Raw genomic sequence first — 17187 nt, forward strand, 5'->3', positions numbered from 1 at the left:
ATACATAACTTCTGGTCATATATCCATAATTCTGTAATTTTCCCTATAACTTCTGGTTATAGGAATTACACATATTTTTCATTACTTCTACTTATAAATTTACCCCATAACTTCTTATTATAAGAATTATACATATTTATGTATTCAAATAAAATAAATGAAAATGGAGATCAAATGGTAATAAAATAGAAAATCATGATATAAGTTTATCACATACCTTTTTGTGAGAAAGAAGAAAGAAGATCTTTCTAATTTTTCTGAAGGGAATAAGAATAACGTCTTTCTATTTCTCTGAATAGAATAACGTCTTTCTATTTTTCTGAATAAAGAAAAATCTTTCTATTTTTTTTGTAAAGACTACTCGTGTGATAATGTGTTGTAAAATAATAAAATGAAAGGAGAAAAAAACAAAAAAAAGAAATTAGAATGTAGGAAGAGAATAAAATTGATTTTCATTAGAGGTATCTCCCCTTTTATAGGGAGTCACAAAGAGATATATATCAATATAAATGACCATTTACAAGTTCTTATAATACAATAAATTCTCATATTTTATAATATTTTTAAAATTATTGTATTTTTTTCAAAATCCCTCTCATACAATCCATTCCCTAGAGTCCAGACCGCGGCCCATTTGAGCTGCTTAATGTTTTTGCGGTAACGCGGTTATGCTGGAGCCGAACCGGCGATACTGGGTAACGGTAACTTGCCATGTTTTGAGGGCCCCCTTTCAAAACCCTAAAAAAGTAATCACAACGCTCCAATTTTCAAAATTTGAACTAGGCGCCCTTGACATCTCTCCCAGATCTCATCTCCTTCTTTCTCTTAGTTCTCGTTGCCTCTATTAACAAACCACAAATCAATCGAAGATGGGCGGGGCTCACAGTCGCGAAGATCTGGAGATCTCCGATTCCGAATCTGAAGAAGAAGAAAACTACCAAGACGTTGTAGAAGAAGAAGAAAATGGAGAGAGATCTTCAGAGCGGAGAACCAAGACTCCCTCGTCGCTCGACGAAGTCGAAGCCAAGCTCAGAGCCCTTAAGCTCAAGTACCCCTCTCAAAACCACCCAATTCTCCCTAACGCCGTCAAGCTCTATCTTTACATTGGGGGAAACACACCCAAAGCCAAGTGGGTTACTTCAGAAAAACTCACTTCTTATTCCTTTCTCAAGACTTGTGGAAATGGCGGCTCAGACGACGATGAGCAAGATGATGAAGAGGGAGGAGAATCTTGGTGGATTTTGAAGGTTGGTTCCAAGGTTCGAGCCAAGGTGGCCCTGGAAATGCAATTGAAGACTTTCGGGGACCAGTGTCGCGTTGATTTTGTGTCACAGGGTGTGTGGGCGATGAAGTTCTTTAGTGAAGATGAGTACAGGAATTTTGTTGGTAAATTTCAGGATTGTTTGTTTGAAAACACGTACGGATTTGAATCAACAGATGCCAACAAGCTTAAGGTTTATGGGAAGGATTTTATTGGGTGGGTGAAGCCAGAAGTGGCAGATGATTCCGTATGGGAAGATGCGGAGGATGGTTACTTGAAAAGCCCTGATCCGGCAACTCCTGCGAGAGCAAGTCAGGATTTGAGGGAAGAGTTTGAGGAGGCTGCCAATGGAGGGGGGATACAAAGTTTGGCATTGGGTGCATTGGACAACAGTTTCTTGGTGAACGATTCTGGGATTCAGGTTGTAAAGAATTTCAGCCATGGGATTCAGGGGAAAGGTGTATTTGTGAATTTTGATAATGGGAATCGTAGAGGTGGTTTTGGCTTGGAGCATTCGACACCAAAAAAGGCTCTTCTTATGAGGGCTGAAACTAATATGCTCCTTATGAGTCCCATGACTGAGGGGAAGCCCCACACAAGGGGGCTTCACCATCTTGATATTGAAACTGGGAAGATTGTTACGGAGTGGAAGTTTGAGAAGGATGGGACTGATATTACCATGAGGGATATTACAAATGACAGTAAGGGAGCCCAGATGGATCCTTCGGGATCCACATTTTTAGGATTAGATGACAACAGGCTCTGTCGGTGGGATATGCGTGATAGAAATGGGATGGTTCAGAATCTATCAGATGCTAGTACCCCTGTATTGCATTGGACCCAAGGTCATCAGTTCTCTCGGGGTACCAACTTTCAGTGCTTTGCAACAGCTGGGGATGGATCAATTGTTGTTGGGTCTATTGACGGGAAGATCCGACTGTATTCAAACAACACTATGAGGCAGGCAAAAACTGCTTTTCCTGGCCTTGGTTCACCTATCACTCATGTGGATGTTACATTTGACGGGAAGTGGATATTGGGCACAACAGACACCTATTTGATCCTCATCAGCACTCTTTTCATTGACAAAGAAGGAAGGACAAAGACTGGTTTTGCTGGGCGTATGGGGAATAGAATCTCAGCCCCAAGATTGTTGAAGCTCACTCCTTTGGATTCGCATCTCGCTGGAGTAAACAATAAGTTCCGCGGTGCTCAGTTTTCGTGGGTATGTTTGCACCTTCTCTTTCTCATATTTACGTTTGCTAGTATTTTTTTTTATTTTTCTTGTTGCCAGCCTGCGGTTTAATGTATTTCACTATTCATTTCTTGTTTTGGCTATTCACATTGGAAAATAGGGGCTTTCTTGATATATCTTCTTGACCAGATTTGTTGTTGAATTACTCAGTGTTATTATAATTTTTGTATTTCTGCTTGATTCCACCTTTTCTCTGATAAGGAATTCTTGGAATATCATTTTTTTTTCACTCTCATTATTATTTGTGCTTTTATTTTCTTGATTCAGTACGTATTCTTGAGTAGAAGTTTCCTTGCATCAATGACGGTCTTAGGATTTACTCCAATATTTGACTGTTGATTCAATTGCATATTTGCAAAATTCTAGGCTGCTAACTGTATTTTATGATAAGGTTGGATATTTTGGTGAGTTTATTAAGTAAGATTGCGTTTGATGTGCAAAGATTGTGGATTTATTGCAAATCTTCCATGTAAGGATGTCTGAGTTTATCTGTTTATGAGAAGCCCACTATGAATTCTTGAAGAAATTTATTAAAAGAGTTAACACAAGAATCATTTTGTTTACCTATTACTTATATTCTTGAAGAAATATTCCATTGGAGCATAGTTCTTGCATGGCATCCCATTGAAGACCATTGTCCATTGTAAATCAAAGTGATGGATTGTTTTCCACCGGGTGGTCCACTCATGGTTCCATTCTTTTAACCTGGGATTTTGACTCTGTGAATGTATCTGAAGTTCATTGTAATTGTATATCTAAGAAACTTATTTCTTTATGGCCAGATTGGATCAAATATTTTCCATGTAGTACAGCTAACCAGTTGCTTACTTGAGCATTTTGATTGCCTAATAAATGCGTTGACTTTAAAAATGTGCGAAGTAACTAATATTTTTTATAACCTTGCCATCATGTATGATTTTCAATTGAATGGTGCTTTTTTTTTTAATGGTATTAGACTGATATTCTAGTGTTTCTCAACCAAAGGGCACTTGTTGAAGCCTGTTTCATTTGTTAACTAGTAACTGTCTCAAATATGGTTGATGAGCTTTCCACAATGTGTTTTTTGAACTAGAGACGCTAGCAGGATAATGGAGGAAGTTGATTGTTACATTATCAAATCAATCCATGCCTTAATAAAAAAATTAACAAATATCTTTAATCCAAAATTTGAAAATTCCATTAAGTTGTTAAAACTTCAAAGTTAATCACATCCATTTTAATTTGAATACCTTTTTTCTTCCATTTTCTTTGGTTTTCATTATGTTGAAAACTCAAAGACAAGTATAAAAAACTTTTGTCGCATATTGTCAAGCAATGCATATTTAATCCTCTCCAAGTATTTATAGAAGGGTGGAAGGTTCTAGATCTTGGCCTTCTGACATATTTTCTCAAGATCTTCAAACTGAAGCTTCTACAAATGGTTGAAACATTCTATTAGATTTTGAATTAATATAGATTTCTCTCAAATTGAGCATAAGGTTTTCAATTAGTGTAGAATTGGAGTACTAGAATTTTAAACATATAGCTACTGTCTAGAGGTTGTGGAATCTCCAACATCAGGCTTCTAGGGAGAGTTCCTTGGATAGCTATTATAGGTGACTGTCACACCTCATTGGCAAAGACACCAAGAGTTTAGAACACATGATAAGTTACCTTTCTGGTATAGGAGACTTCTTTGCATCTGCTTAGCTTTGTCAAGGTTGGTTTTGTGAGATCAAGAAAGCTTGAGTAATCTAATGATGCTCGGGTGCTGGGAATCTTGCAAATATATAAGTTATGTTCCAAAGCTTCACCTAGAAGTTACTAGTTTTTAAATAATAAAAAGTCTTAAATGCTTTTATTCCAATGAGGATAAAAGAAAACAATAAAAGAATTTATAGTAGCAAGTTGTTATAGTTGTTGAGATCATTTTGTAAATTATGTAGGAATGTTTAATAATTTCCTATTATAAATACAAATCTTTCAATCCAAAAGTTTTTACTTTTGCACTATGCCTTACCCTAATTATTTTCTTAATTTTCATTTTATCTCTGCATCAGAAGTTTTGTTTTCTCCTGCCTATTTCCTGAAACAGGATTAGTGATGCAGAAGTTCCCATTTCTTTTTATTGTTAAATAGTTTTTGCTTTTCCGCTGAGCAAGTTTGGTAATGTATTCTTTCTTATACATGCAGCATGTTTCTCTTATATCCTTATGATTGGTTCTTTGGCTTTTAACTGTCTTGTGGTCCAACATTTTGAAATTCCATAGGTCACAGAGAATGGGAAGCAGGAGCGCCACCTGGTTGCCACAGTAGGAAAGTTTAGTGTGATATGGAATTTTCAACAGGTGAAGAATGGCTCCCATGAGTGCTACCATAATCAGGAGGGCCTGAAGAGCTGTTACTGCTACAAAATTGTTCTCAAAGATGACTCCATAGTTGATAGCCGCTTCATGCATGACAAATTTGCTGTCAGCGATTCTCCTGAGGCTCCACTTGTGGTTGCTACCCACATGAAAGTGAGCTCCTTCAGTATATCCAGCAAGCGATGACATTCCAAAACATGTCCCTTATGTTACTTTAATTCATCTTTAGAACTTTTGGATTGTACTTTATGTAGCTGCTTTGCTACTTGAAATGTTTTCAAGAATGACTTTCCTAACTGTAATATGATTTCGTACATGTTTGTAACTCATTGCAAGCCCAGCAATTTTATTATGGTAGTAATTTCCAAAGACATCACTCTTTGTACATTTGATATTGGCAGTGGCTTTTAAATGTCAAATGGAATATTGGAGGACAAAATGATGATTTTAGTTGGACTGCAGCTGAATCCGTATTTGGACAGATCCAGAGCAGTAAATCAAAGGGCTCAAAGTGAATAAGTGGGCCCGTGTTATCAGGATTCTTTACAGGGTTGGATACTAGATGTTTTTAAGCCTCATGTTTATGCCTTTGCTCTTCTGGTGAGGAGTTGCTGTCAGAGGGAGAAAAAAATGGCCATTACAGTAGGCACAGGCTTTCTTGTTCAGCCCTCATCTTCTCTATCTTTGCTTGGAAGGAAATCATGTAGACCCACATTGGATGTAGCTTACAGGTTCTTGCCTGCTAGACCTGGACCTAGCCGCTTCAGTCATGGGACTGTGGTTCAGGCCCAACAACGGCCAACATGGCTTCCTGGACTTGATCCTCCACCTTACCTTAATGGAACGTGAGCTCTTAATTCCTAGTCAATAAAACTCAACCCCAGATAAAGACTGTAGATTGGTTTTAATTCTATCATAATTGTTGATGGTGTTTTGTAGTTTGGCTGGAGATTTTGGGTTCGACCCACTTGGACTGGGAGAGGACCCAGAAAATTTGAGATGGTATGTGCAGGCAGAACTGGTTCATGCTCGCTTTGCCATGGCTGGAGTTGCTGGAATTCTTGTGACAGATGTGAGTATTTCAGCAAGTTCTCTGGACTTTGTTTTTCTTCTGCCTTCTCTGTTTTCTTTTTGGTTGTCATACAAGAATTTCAGTCATAAAAATGCACTGAGCAGTAATAAAACAAGTTTTTTGGAATAGGTATATATATCATGTTGGTGAATCTGGAAGAACAATTGGAATTCAATCAATTATCTACTTTTGAGATGGGATTGAAGATGAGTCTATTGGGTTTAGACTTGTTCAACAGAGGCATTTTAGGAGTAAAAATAGAGGGAAGTAAATCCTGGGACTTGGCGATGGGGGCAGCTCAGTTGAATTCATTTTCAAAATAGATTCCTGAATTGTATGTCACATGTATTCTTTCAAGAGATTAATTTATACAAATATTACACACAAAAAAAAAATTAAAAAAAAATCCCTCAAACCGTATCCACTGAATTTTCTTTTCAGTACTACCAGATACGGATATGATAGGCATCGTTTTGATTGAAAAGATTTTAATTCATTGATTGTCATGAATTTTCTGGGCAAATTGGCCAAGATTATATTTCTTACCTTTATTCCACCCCTTAGTTCTTGAGTACTTCTCTGCAGTTACTCCGAGTCACAGGAATCAGCAATTTACCAGTCTGGTATGAGGCGGGCGCTGTTAAATTTGAGTTTGCAAGCACGGAAGCTTTGTTCATAGTCCAACTAATTCTGATGGGGTAGAATCTTTGTCAATTCTCAGTCTTTTAAACTGTTCTGTTTCTCTCAAAAAATCCATTTGAATGACAAACGATCCCAAAAGAGAAGCATGAAAAGAGATTCCTAGTTTTCAGTCTATGTTCTTTCATCCTGTCTATAAGATTCCGACACAATCTCCATTAACTTTTATGTAATTGGAATTTGTTGTATGATGCCCATTAATAATGCAGATTTGTTGAAACCAAAAGGTATATGGATTTCACTAATCCTGGATCTCAGGCAAAGGAAGGATCTTTCTTTGGATTGGAAGCAGCACTAGAAGGCTTAGAACCCGGGTTTGTTTCAATGCTTTACATCTTTATCCATATCCCTTGGAAAGTTTCAAATGTTGCTTCATTAGTCTAATCATTCTAATATTACATTAAGATTATCTCATCATATCATATTAAGTCTTATATCTATCTTTTAGTACGCTTTTTTGGCCCAGTATGTTCATGTTGCCAACCACAAATACCTACATAAGCCACAATCACTCTTTTCTCCTCAAAGTTGATTTGAATTTAGTAAGTTCTTATAATGCCACGACAATTAACTAACAGATACCCCGGTGGTCCTCTGCTAAATCCTCTTGGCCTGGCTAGGGATATCAAAAACGCGCATGACTGGAAGCTCAAGGAGATCAAGAATGGTTTGATTTGCTCTTCCTTTTTTTTTTTTTGCTCGTTGGGTTTCAGATAGATCTTCCTTGTGGCCCCTTATTATTATTATCTTAATGGGTGTTTATGGTGAAAGTACTTCTCCATTGCAGGACGGCTGGCAATGGTAGCCATGCTGGGAGTTTTTGTGCAAGCTTCTGTAACTCATGCAGGCCCAATTGAGAACCTGGTGGAGCACCTCTCCAATCCATGGCACAAGACTATTATTCAGACAATTTCCTCGACTTCTTAAAATATCAATCGAGTTGGCTCTCTATTATTAAGCTTTACAAATTCAAATGTAAATCTCTTCATTACCTTGTTCTATCAATTTTTCTTTTTTTTTTTTAAAAAAAAAACCTTTTTACCTTATGCAAAAGTCAAATTGAGGTTCGTGGTCAGCCTTTTAGTTGATAATTGGGATCCTTATTAATTTTTTAGATGCTATAAGTAATTTCTTACCATGTCGTTTCTATACAACTTCTTATAAGAATATTAAGCTTTTAAAAATAAATTATATAAAAATATGTATTTGAAGTTTTCTAAAAATGTTAAAATTTTTTAAAAAGGAAAAAAAAAAGTCATCAAAGTTCTCTAAAAATGGAAAAATGAATAAAAGCGAAAAATGTCTAAAGTTTGTTGAGAAGAATAAAAGTTCTTCAGGCGGCTGATGGGATTGGAGGCAGTGACCCAAGGATGACATTAAAACCACAGTCCTCCGCTCTTCCAACCGGCTTCTGTAAAGATATTGAAGGAAGCATTTTGTACAGGAGAAGAGTCGGCAGAATAAATAGAGAAGTTGCAGTTGAATGTTGCAGTTTTCAACCGAGAAGAATGGAGTACCTAACAGACTAACACCAAAATCTTTCGTTAAAACCAAACTCTTACCAGATACATAACAGGGGTTGAGATTTGAAGTAGCAATCCTATACACTACACAGCAATTTTATTCTCTTTCTCCAGCCAAGCACTGCTAACAACTTATTATCTCTTCTCAAGCCCCATCAACAGATATAATCCTTCTGATCAAAATTACAATCCAATCAACTTATCATACATAAAATAATCACCAACATGTACATCACCTTAAAACTTTCGTCAGATCAAATCCACCTATTCTGGTTGCAGCAGTAGGGGGGGGGGGAAAGCATATCTTGGTATGAATAGAGCAGTTATGTTGACTTTGATGAGTGTGACTTTCTTCTGGTGAAGAACATGAAGAACCGGGGGAACATTGACCTCTTCTTTTTCTTCATAGACTTTGTTTCTGGAGATGATTCGGTTTCAGTGCTATTTCCTTGCATATATGGCTTTGGGCTAGCCCTGTAATGGATAGCAGCTGCAGGTTCTGGGCCCCGGTCAAAGTTCTTTGATTCTTTCCTCTCTTCCAAGCTTCTGTCCTCAAAACTCTTCCTGGGACTTCTGATTGGGTTTACCACTCCTTGACCAGATTCAGAAGCCTTGCGCCGCTGCTCATGTTCTGCCCTCCACTTTCTCAACTCTTGCTCCACACCCAACTTCCCTTCCTTGGCCTTCTCAGCCTTCTCCAATGCATGGTTTAAGGCTTCCTTTCTAGTAGCCAACTCCTGATTGACTGCTTCCAGCTGATCCAAACTTCTAAGCTCGGACTCCTTTGCTACCTCAATTTGGGACATGGCAGCCACCACCCTCATGTTGGCCTGCTCCTCCGCCTCATGGGCTCGCTTGCTTAGTTCATAGTACTCTTCTAAAGCAAGTGTTACTCCAGTAGGTGAATCCTCATCATTGGTGTCTCGAGCTGATTCACTCTCCTGCAGTGCTTTGATAGCTGCTAGTGCCAACTTCTCTGAAGCCTTGGCAGCTTCTATCTCCTTTTGAGCTGCTAATAATCTACTCTCCATGGTACTTGCTCCAGCCTTGGCTTGCTCGGCTTCTTCCTTTGCCTTCCGCAGCTCCTCCCAAGCCATTTGGGCTAGTGACTTCGCCTGATCTGCCTCTTGAGCAGCTTGCTGTAATTGCTTGGGAAGCTCTGCCATCTTCTCTCTGGCTTCTCTCTCCTTCATTTGAACTAGAGCTATCTCTGACTTGGTACTATTCAGCTCAGCTTCAAGAGATGCAGCTGCCACTGATGCTATTCCTTCTCTCTGCCTAATTGTGGCTAGTGCTGACTTTTCTTTTTGAAGCTCTGATTGTAATGATGTGGCTGCCACCTTCAAATAATTGACCTCAGTTGTTGCTTTCTCAATATTGAGCTTCACTTCTTCAAGTTCCTTCTTGGCTGAAGCAATTGCTGCTTGTAGATCAGTATGAGTTTTCTTCTCAGGTTCTTCTAGCTCACCCTGCAAGTGTTCTTCATTGGTTTCCTGCTTCAATTTTGATTCCATGTAGGCTGCTAATTCAGCTTTTAAATCAAGCAACAGGGCTGAAGCAGTGTCTAGTTTTGATTTGAGATCCTTCCTAGACACAACTTGCTCATTAAGTTTCTGCAGCTCCTCTTCTGCCTGTTTCAATTCCTTTTCCCAATTGAGAGAATCTTGCTCTTTCACCATAGCCATTCCAATTCTTTGTTCCTCTGCCTCCAGATGGGTGGCGTGTGCAGATTCTAAGGCTTCCTTTGTGGCAATCAACTCAATAGTCAGTTCCTCCACTGTCTTCTCAATTTCCTTAGACGCTGAAACAGCCTGCTCAGCCCTCTTCACAGCCACATCTTTCTCAGTCACCAAAGAAGCATATTCCTTACGCAGTGCTTCCAATTCATCTTTCACAGCTTTTAAATCTGCAACTGCAGCTGCATGTCTGGCTTTAGCAACTTCAAGCTGTGCTTTGGCTGCAACACTAGCTTCATCAGCAATTCCTTGCTCCATCTCTTCCACCCTGAGTTTGGCAAGTTCTGAGTCCTGTTTTGCCTGATGTTCTTCAGTTTGTGCTCTCTCTAAGTTCAGCTTCAATTCTTCTATGAGTCTCTTTGTGCTGTCCAGCTCCTTTAGTGCTTGAGTTTTTGCATCTTCAGCATCCTCAGCCTGTTTCCTATATTCAGGAATATCCTCCCGTGCTTTCTCAAGTTCTCGCTCCACAAGCTTGCGCCTCTGCACATCCATGGAAGAAATTTAAAGTTATTTTTTGATGGATGTGGATGCAATCCCTGCTCGTGGGGACAGTGTTGCACAGAACACAACTATTGGTTAAGTGCTAACTCTAATTTGTGCATTCCAATTTCCAAACAAACCTCAGATCCTATGACAGAAAAAAGAGGTAAGGTGAATAAATTTCAGAAAGTATAATTGTATACCCAAAAGATAAAAAGAACCTAACATCTATCATCTTTTTCTTCCTTCTTTCCCAAACAAAACTGAAAAATGAAATCAAAATAATAATGATAACAACAACAACAACAATAATAATAAAGGCAACCAGAGCATGAAATAGAAATTGCACCAACAAATTAATCAACCAATCAAAAATAAATAAATCTTGTCAGAAGCCAGTCCAACTCAATTAAAATCAAGGTACAGTCAGGTTAGGCTTCCAAAAGAACCTCTTTGTATTTGGGTAATTTGGAAGCAGAAAAGCAAAAGAAAGAAGAAAGGAGAAAAAAAGATCAATGCTGGGCAACGAACTTAAAAACTACTTTTCTGAAAGAAAGGGAACATAATTTGCTTTTCCGTAAAATCGAAATGCAACTGCTCTAGATTTCTGCCTTTTCCCTATTACTGCCTCCTCCAACAAACTGTCACATAGCAATCACAACCACCTCCACCATTGTCTCTGCCACCAGCACCATTATAGATGTCATCACATAATGTAAACAGCACCATACAATATAATTGTCTCATCCACCACCACTGCAACTGCAGCCACCAACACCATGTTTGGCTCTACAACTTTGACACCACTGCCACAGCAGCAATTTCCGCCTCCTCTACTGCCGTCAGCACCCTCTTCATCAATGAAAGTATTCCTAAAATGCCATCACCTCTCCACTGCCTCTATACCACCATTATCATTGCCATCATCATCAACACCATGCAATTTTCATGTTCAGTAAATACCAATATAGAACAGAATTTAAAAACACGCTTTTCACTGAATTCCTAGAAATAAGCAAGAAAGTAAACACAATGCCTTTTCAGTTTCTCAAAAGTATTTTCAAAGTGTGCAACCAACGCATGCTTGAGGTAAGAAAATGTTAGGTGTCCAAACCACAAGGAACATGTTAAAATGAGATTAGTAATCCAAGATAATGACAAGAGTGGAGAAACATAAATACCTCCACTGTCTGGATTCTATGGGCTTTCCAATCAACAATTCCTCCAAACTTGGAAACTGCTTCTTTAACAGATTCAAAAGGCGCTGCTGTATCAACATGGGCCCTGGTTACGTCAAACTGTTTTACATGTTTAGAAGCGCTGAAAGGTTCTGGTGTTCCAACAGCAGCATTGGAAAACATCACTTGCGGCAGGGAAAGCTCATCGGATTGCCCAACATGGTCATCACCAGTAGAATCTCTGATCTCAGGGGAGGAAGCAGAAGGAATAACATCAACGTGAACATGGGCATTGGTAACAAAATTACCATCACAAGATTGTGGTCCATCAGAGGTAACAACTCCTGTTTCAGAATCTCCTTTAACTGTACCCGGATGGTCAGGCTCTGCCTCATCAACTGTAACAGGGGACATTGGAGTAGAAATGTCTGTTGGAGGTAGTTGATCTTGTCCCAGTGATGGGGTATCAGAAGCATCAACAGCTGCTAATTTTGAAGTATCCACTGTTAATGCTTCTGAGTTAGATTCCACTTCTCCATTAATAACTGGGCTGATTAGACTTTCATTAGAGGAATGATTATTATCTTGGGAGGATAAAGAGGGTTCAGTTGGAGACTTCTCTTCAGCATTTTTTGCATCCTCCATCCCAACAAGTGCTAGAAGTGCCTATCTGAAACAATAAAACATTAGCCCACCCTCCAAAAAAATAAGGAAGAAGAAGAAAGAAAAAAAAAATGAAAAAATTACCAAAAACCATTGCCTAACTCACAAGTATTCCTCAAAATATTTGTATTTTAAGAATTAAACTTCATATGTTTGGTATAGGGGAAAGAAAAAATTTACCTGAAACACCTTAGAAGTCTAGAATTGGAACTTTCATAGAAACTCAACAAGTTTAATTCCAATGAAGACAGATATGTCACAGATTATGTATACTTGTTTGTATCTATTATTCCTCTCTTTTTTGTTTTAGGTCCAAAGATCTGCACGATATGAGGGACTCATAACCCCAAACCTTGATGAGGACAAATTTGACTCCTAGTCTCTAGTACAATCCCTGAAATCTAAAGGACTTTACTACAGCCTACTCAGCATTATCATCATCATTTTTAGTCATTGTCTTAGGATTGAAAAATGAGATTGAGAAATTTGGGACAGAAGGAAGATAGACAGTAGTGTGAAAGAGAACATGTTGAATGCCAAGCCAGGCAGCCGGGCCTTGTGGGCAAGATTAGCCATAAACACTTAGCCAAGTTTCCCTTTAGTAGTTAAAACACAAAAATAAAAACAAAGTGATGGGAAAGCTCAGGGAGCAGGTGAGAGAGGGGAATGAGAGGAGAAAATGTAGGATTGGTGCCAACAGATGACCTAGACTGGTCACTACCTATCTCACAGTTGAGAGAGGGAGCAAAGGTGTGACGGAGATCATGAGGCAATGAAGCAAGGGAGATATAGGGCCCAGCAAACTGAAAACCATTTGTAGATATGATTTTAGATATGCACACAGGATCATTTGACTTAATCATTTTGTGTTTCACAAGACTGCATTCAAGCAGATCTCCTTATGTTGTTTTACATATCCATGATGTGTGAAATTTATTTACTCCCAGAAATACAAAAAAGAAGAAATGAGTGCTAAAAATAATGATGCATTTTGTTTACACTAACTAAAAGTTGCAAAGAGTTTCATGCCAAGTGTCCAAGTGTACATGACCAAAACCTTTATTTTCTAAAGATATGATAAAAAAGTGAGACTATCCATCATGTTACCAATTGGCAAAGAATTAACTTTATTTATTTTGGAACAGCCAGTGGTAACCTTCTGCTATGTTCATATTTATGGTGAACTCCTTTAAAGGCTCAGGTTTTTAATAAAGTGTACTACAGAATATGGCCTTCAATTTGAATTCACGAATGAAACCGAAAAAGGTTTGATTTTGGAATAAATTAATACTACTCTAATAAACATTTGGTATTGTCTAGTATTTTTGGTAACCTAAGCTCTTGAATTGACCTCTAAATTGTAGTTACTTTCCATTTTTTTAACCAAAAAATTACCATGAGCATGCATTAAATGCCTACATTATGTCAAGTATAATATTAAATCAATTGACTGCAGAAAATGCAGAAAATACATAAGTACAACCTCTAATATATCACTTGAGTTACGAGATAAGCAACACTAGTGTGGTTTGAATAATGTATCCCTATACTGTTTGTTGAAAAATATGTTCTTGAAAAAGAATGGAAATTAAAGTTTGCACAAATCCTCACTATTTCTAATAAAACATTCCTCACCTTTCTCCAATAAATATCATTTTTGTCCCCAAGTGGTTCTGATTATTTAGTGACAGCATCAACATCCTATCCTCTTAAAATATCAAGCTTCTAATGTGCAATAAGATATTTACCCGGAGAGTGAAAAAATCTCTATCTATCTGGATGCGTCACATGATATATCTCTACTACCAAATTTAAGGAATCTCCCATTGTAGTCCCTACCAAGTTTGATCTTAATTATATCTTTTACAAATATGAGAAATGAATAAACATAGTCCTCAATCTCTCATCCGCATAGTTGTGCAGCAGAATTCCTTATTTCCACAGTTTGCCATTTAGCTTTACCCATGTCCAAATGTTTGTTATAATCACATATCAATGTATCCTTTCTCACAACCTCAACTCACATCCTTTTTGGTCTTCCTTTTCTTGTGAAAACACCTTCAACTTGAACCATGAACCTTCTTAAGGGTAGTTATTAAGTCACCTTTGCACATGGCCACAATCTAAATAAACTTCTAACTGTGCATATCCCATACCTACAACATTGAGAAAAAAAAAGAAGTGGAAATACTGTTTTCTGTAGGCTTTCCATGCACACAAAATTAGCTTTTATGACTGGTAAAATGAAACATTTTCAGTTAAATAATCACAAATCTGAATCTTCTTTTGTACACAACCCCAATCCATAACGATATCTATGTTGAAAAGAAAGCTTTCCAAATTCTGTAGCGATTTTGCCAACCTTGCCAGAAGGTTTATCGACCACAATGATTAAAACTAAATCACATACAAATCTCTACAAATTATGTTTAATTCTGTTAATAATGGATTTCTTTTAAAATTTAATAATTCTAAACTAATAAATGGCACTTCCAAATGCAAGTGTTTTGAATACACTAAGACCATAAAAAACTTCCACAGATAAATTCCACCACAATTACTCAGAGTCTCACTTCTCATCCTTCACCTTTAGTCGTCTTGTTATTCACTTGAGTTGTTGTCTACTCACATAACCTTTATCGTTATCATATCCTCACTGGCTCATGATCCTTTTCATTGATTTCAACTCTTCATTCATTAATTTATACGTGTCACAACCTATACAAGCAGATAATAATAAAACCAATAATAATTAATAAGCAGTAATAAATAAGGAAAAAAAAACTCATTTCTTCACAGAATACCCATTTATGATGTGTGCAGAAAAACCATTTCATGATCCTGAAAATAAGATTGAATCTCAGAGTATTGTCTCAAAAGGGAGGTTGTAACTACTTGGAGCCTACTATCCTCACAAAAAAAAAGAAAAAAAAAAAAGACCTTTTTGCTACAAATCAAATTAGCTTAATCTTCTACATAAACAACAGCTCATGGATGAGAATGTATCATCAGAATCCACTACGGCCCGTTTGGTTGCTGAGATTTCTTAGGAGAAGAAGAAAACGCGGAATATAACAACAGCAACCCCAGCCCCAATCCCAACCTTTAGTTTAAGATTCCAAATTCAGGCTTCTTTTTCGGGAAAAAAAACCAGCCAAGCAAACCGAGAAAAAATGGACAAACGAAATCAAAATCAGATTCGCGATGAACTGTAATCAGAACTGCTCAACCCCAAAAATGAATAATTCTTCATGAATCTCAATACATGCCTTCGGAATTCAAGGTATATTCCAAATCAATAAATTCCTTTGTTTGCCGCTGAAACTTCAATTTATTTCTACAAACTTTTAAGACAATCAAAACTGATCGTTACAGTTTAATCAGAAACTAACGAAAAATCACATCAATTAAATTGTAGATTCGGAAATTACAACAAATTAAAATAATTAAGTTAAAACAAAAGATCAAAACCAAAAAAGAGAAACAGAAAAGAAACGCACCTGATTGACGAGAAACCGAAAAGAACAAAAAAAAAACGACCGAGCAGAATTGAATCGCTATTAATGTTCTCTGAAATAAAAAACCAAAGATTATTATTCAATTTAGGATTCAAACTAAGGTGGAAAATCACTGATATAAATAGGAAAGGCATAATAACGGAGGCCATACACGTGCGTGGAGCCTACTCCTTCTCACACTTGAGATCCATCTGTATAATCTCTGCTTCTCTCTTTTCCAGATTGGATTTTCCTTCTACTATTTTCTCATCCTTTTTTTCTTTCCTTATTTTAAATTGTGGTTTTTAAATTTTTGGATGATGATTCACGTAGGTGAGCTCAATTCCTCTCTTTTAAAGATATAAAAATAAACAAAAGTCACCGCCCAGCGGGAATCATGCCCGAACTTCCCGTTGGAACGCGTGAGCAGAACTCGCTCTTTGCTGGACTCTTGTACCCCGTGAGTTGTTTTAATTACAATTTACAAGTTGTTTTGTCTGTGGAATGGGCCATGGGCAGCGTGGTTAGTTGTGTAGCGGAGATGGTGTTTGTTGATAGGATTTTATGCATGCGCGTTGGATAACAATCTGGCATATGGTCAAAATACCCACCGTTGAAGAGGGTGGGGCCAGCCTTACGTCAGGGCACCGATGTGTGTTCACATTCGAGAATCGTTGGATCAGTCGCGGGCCGTGTAAAAAGGGCTTTTGATTTTGGTAGTAGGATGTGTGAGAAGGCCCGGATTTTGTTTGAAATATTTTATTTTATTTTCTGTGAAGCAGCGGGACAGGAGGGGGTCTGTCTACAGTAGCAGCCTGGACAGGAACATGGGATATTTCGGAGGGTTTCTTTGACATTTTTTGGGTTCTAGTTGGGCTTAGCAAGCCCAATGTCAACCATTAAACAAACATTATTTGAATTGGGCTCAAACCCAGTCCAAGAGCTAGAGCTTGTGCTGCTTGCACCATTATTGGGCTCCAACATAATTAGGGTACACATGTATATATGTAATCTTGGGCGGCATCTTATCCATGCCCGAGTACTAGGGAAATTCAATGAAATCTAAGTCGCAGTTGAATTTATGAAATGGAAGGCGGAGTTTTCAACACCTGATGAATAGCCTACCGACTAAGTAAGCAATAAGTGAAATTGTTTCGCAAAGCTTATACGGGAATATCATGAGACAGAAACATAGAATTGGTGGTAGGTGTACCTAAATAGCTTTAGTTAATTTGATCAACCAACCACATATCACTTTCCGCGTTACTTTCGTGAATCATTATCATCACTCTTTGTCTTGCACCCAGTTGTTTTTCTTATGCTCCACCAACCGCCTGGGCCACCCCCCAATATTGAACTCCATAGCTGGGATTATAATCATAAAAGTGGGTTAGAAAAGAAACAAAAGCAACGGCTACCTTGGTCCAGGCTTCTGTCTTGTGTATGTTTCTATTTCATGCGTAGTAATTGAGGCTTTC

At 37.8% G+C, this 17187-nt stretch overlaps 3 protein-coding genes across 4 annotated transcripts; 2 read left to right on the forward strand and 1 right to left on the reverse strand.

Annotated features, from left to right (window-relative positions):
• Nucleotides 1-725: 725 nt before the first annotated feature.
• LOC100250552 (protein CYPRO4) lies at nt 726-5234 on the forward strand. Its single transcript, XM_002284696.4, has 2 exons — nt 726-2486; nt 4766-5234. The coding sequence occupies exons 1-2, from the start codon at nt 870-872 to the stop codon at nt 5045-5047; spliced, it is 1899 nt and encodes a 632-aa protein (XP_002284732.1). The 5' UTR covers nt 726-869; the 3' UTR covers nt 5048-5234.
• Nucleotides 5235-5442: 208 nt separating this feature from the next.
• On the forward strand, nt 5443-7647 carry LOC100255844 (photosystem I chlorophyll a/b-binding protein 5, chloroplastic). Its single transcript, XM_002284688.4, has 6 exons — nt 5443-5706; nt 5801-5933; nt 6519-6631; nt 6842-6946; nt 7211-7299; nt 7420-7647. The coding sequence occupies exons 1-6, from the start codon at nt 5492-5494 to the stop codon at nt 7557-7559; spliced, it is 795 nt and encodes a 264-aa protein (XP_002284724.1). The 5' UTR covers nt 5443-5491; the 3' UTR covers nt 7560-7647.
• Nucleotides 7648-8158: 511 nt separating this feature from the next.
• LOC100260913 (protein WEAK CHLOROPLAST MOVEMENT UNDER BLUE LIGHT 1) lies at nt 8159-16278 on the reverse strand. Of its 2 annotated transcripts, XM_019216680.2 has the most exons (5): nt 15882-16042; nt 15713-15782; nt 14800-14930; nt 11553-12219; nt 8159-10371 (listed from the first exon to the last, which is right to left on the reverse strand). In XM_019216680.2, the coding sequence occupies exons 4-5, from the start codon at nt 12192-12194 to the stop codon at nt 8479-8481; spliced, it is 2535 nt and encodes an 844-aa protein (XP_019072225.1). In that variant the 5' UTR covers nt 12195-12219; nt 14800-14930; nt 15713-15782; nt 15882-16042; the 3' UTR covers nt 8159-8478. The 2 variants fall into 2 exon arrangements, with proteins under 2 accessions (XP_019072225.1, XP_002282770.1); XM_002282734.5 differs by lacking the exon at nt 14800-14930 and having other exon boundaries at nt 15882-16278.
• Nucleotides 16279-17187: the final 909 nt, after the last annotated feature.

This window comes from Vitis vinifera, chromosome 18 (genome assembly GCF_030704535.1).
Source record: "Vitis vinifera cultivar Pinot Noir 40024 chromosome 18, ASM3070453v1".
Classification (NCBI taxonomy): Eukaryota; Viridiplantae; Streptophyta; class Magnoliopsida; order Vitales; family Vitaceae; genus Vitis; species Vitis vinifera.

What these genes read in the sequence shown, in the direction of transcription:
- LOC100255844 (XM_002284688.4), top strand. Translation starts at nt 5,492, where the DNA reads ATGGCCATTACAGTAGGCACAGGCTTTCTTGTTCAGCCCTCATCTTCT. An exon ending in CTGGAATTCTTGTGACAGAT is followed by an intron (nt 5,934 to 6,518) that starts GTGAGTATTTCA and finishes ACTTCTCTGCAG; the next exon opens with TTACTCCGAGTCACAGGAAT. An exon ending in CTAGAAGGCTTAGAACCCGG is followed by an intron (nt 6,947 to 7,210) that starts GTTTGTTTCAAT and finishes ATTAACTAACAG; the next exon opens with ATACCCCGGTGGTCCTCTGC.
- LOC100250552 (XM_002284696.4), top strand. Translation starts at nt 870, where the DNA reads ATGGGCGGGGCTCACAGTCGCGAAGATCTGGAGATCTCCGATTCCGAA. An exon ending in GCGGTGCTCAGTTTTCGTGG is followed by an intron (nt 2,487 to 4,765) that starts GTATGTTTGCAC and finishes GAAATTCCATAG; the next exon opens with GTCACAGAGAATGGGAAGCA.
- LOC100260913 (XM_002282734.5), bottom strand. Translation starts at nt 12,194, where the DNA reads ATGGAGGATGCAAAAAATGCTGAAGAGAAGTCTCCAACTGAACCCTCT. An exon ending in ATAGAATCCAGACAGTGGAG is followed by an intron (nt 10,372 to 11,552) that starts GTATTTATGTTT and finishes ATGGATGTGCAG; the next exon opens with AGGCGCAAGCTTGTGGAGCG.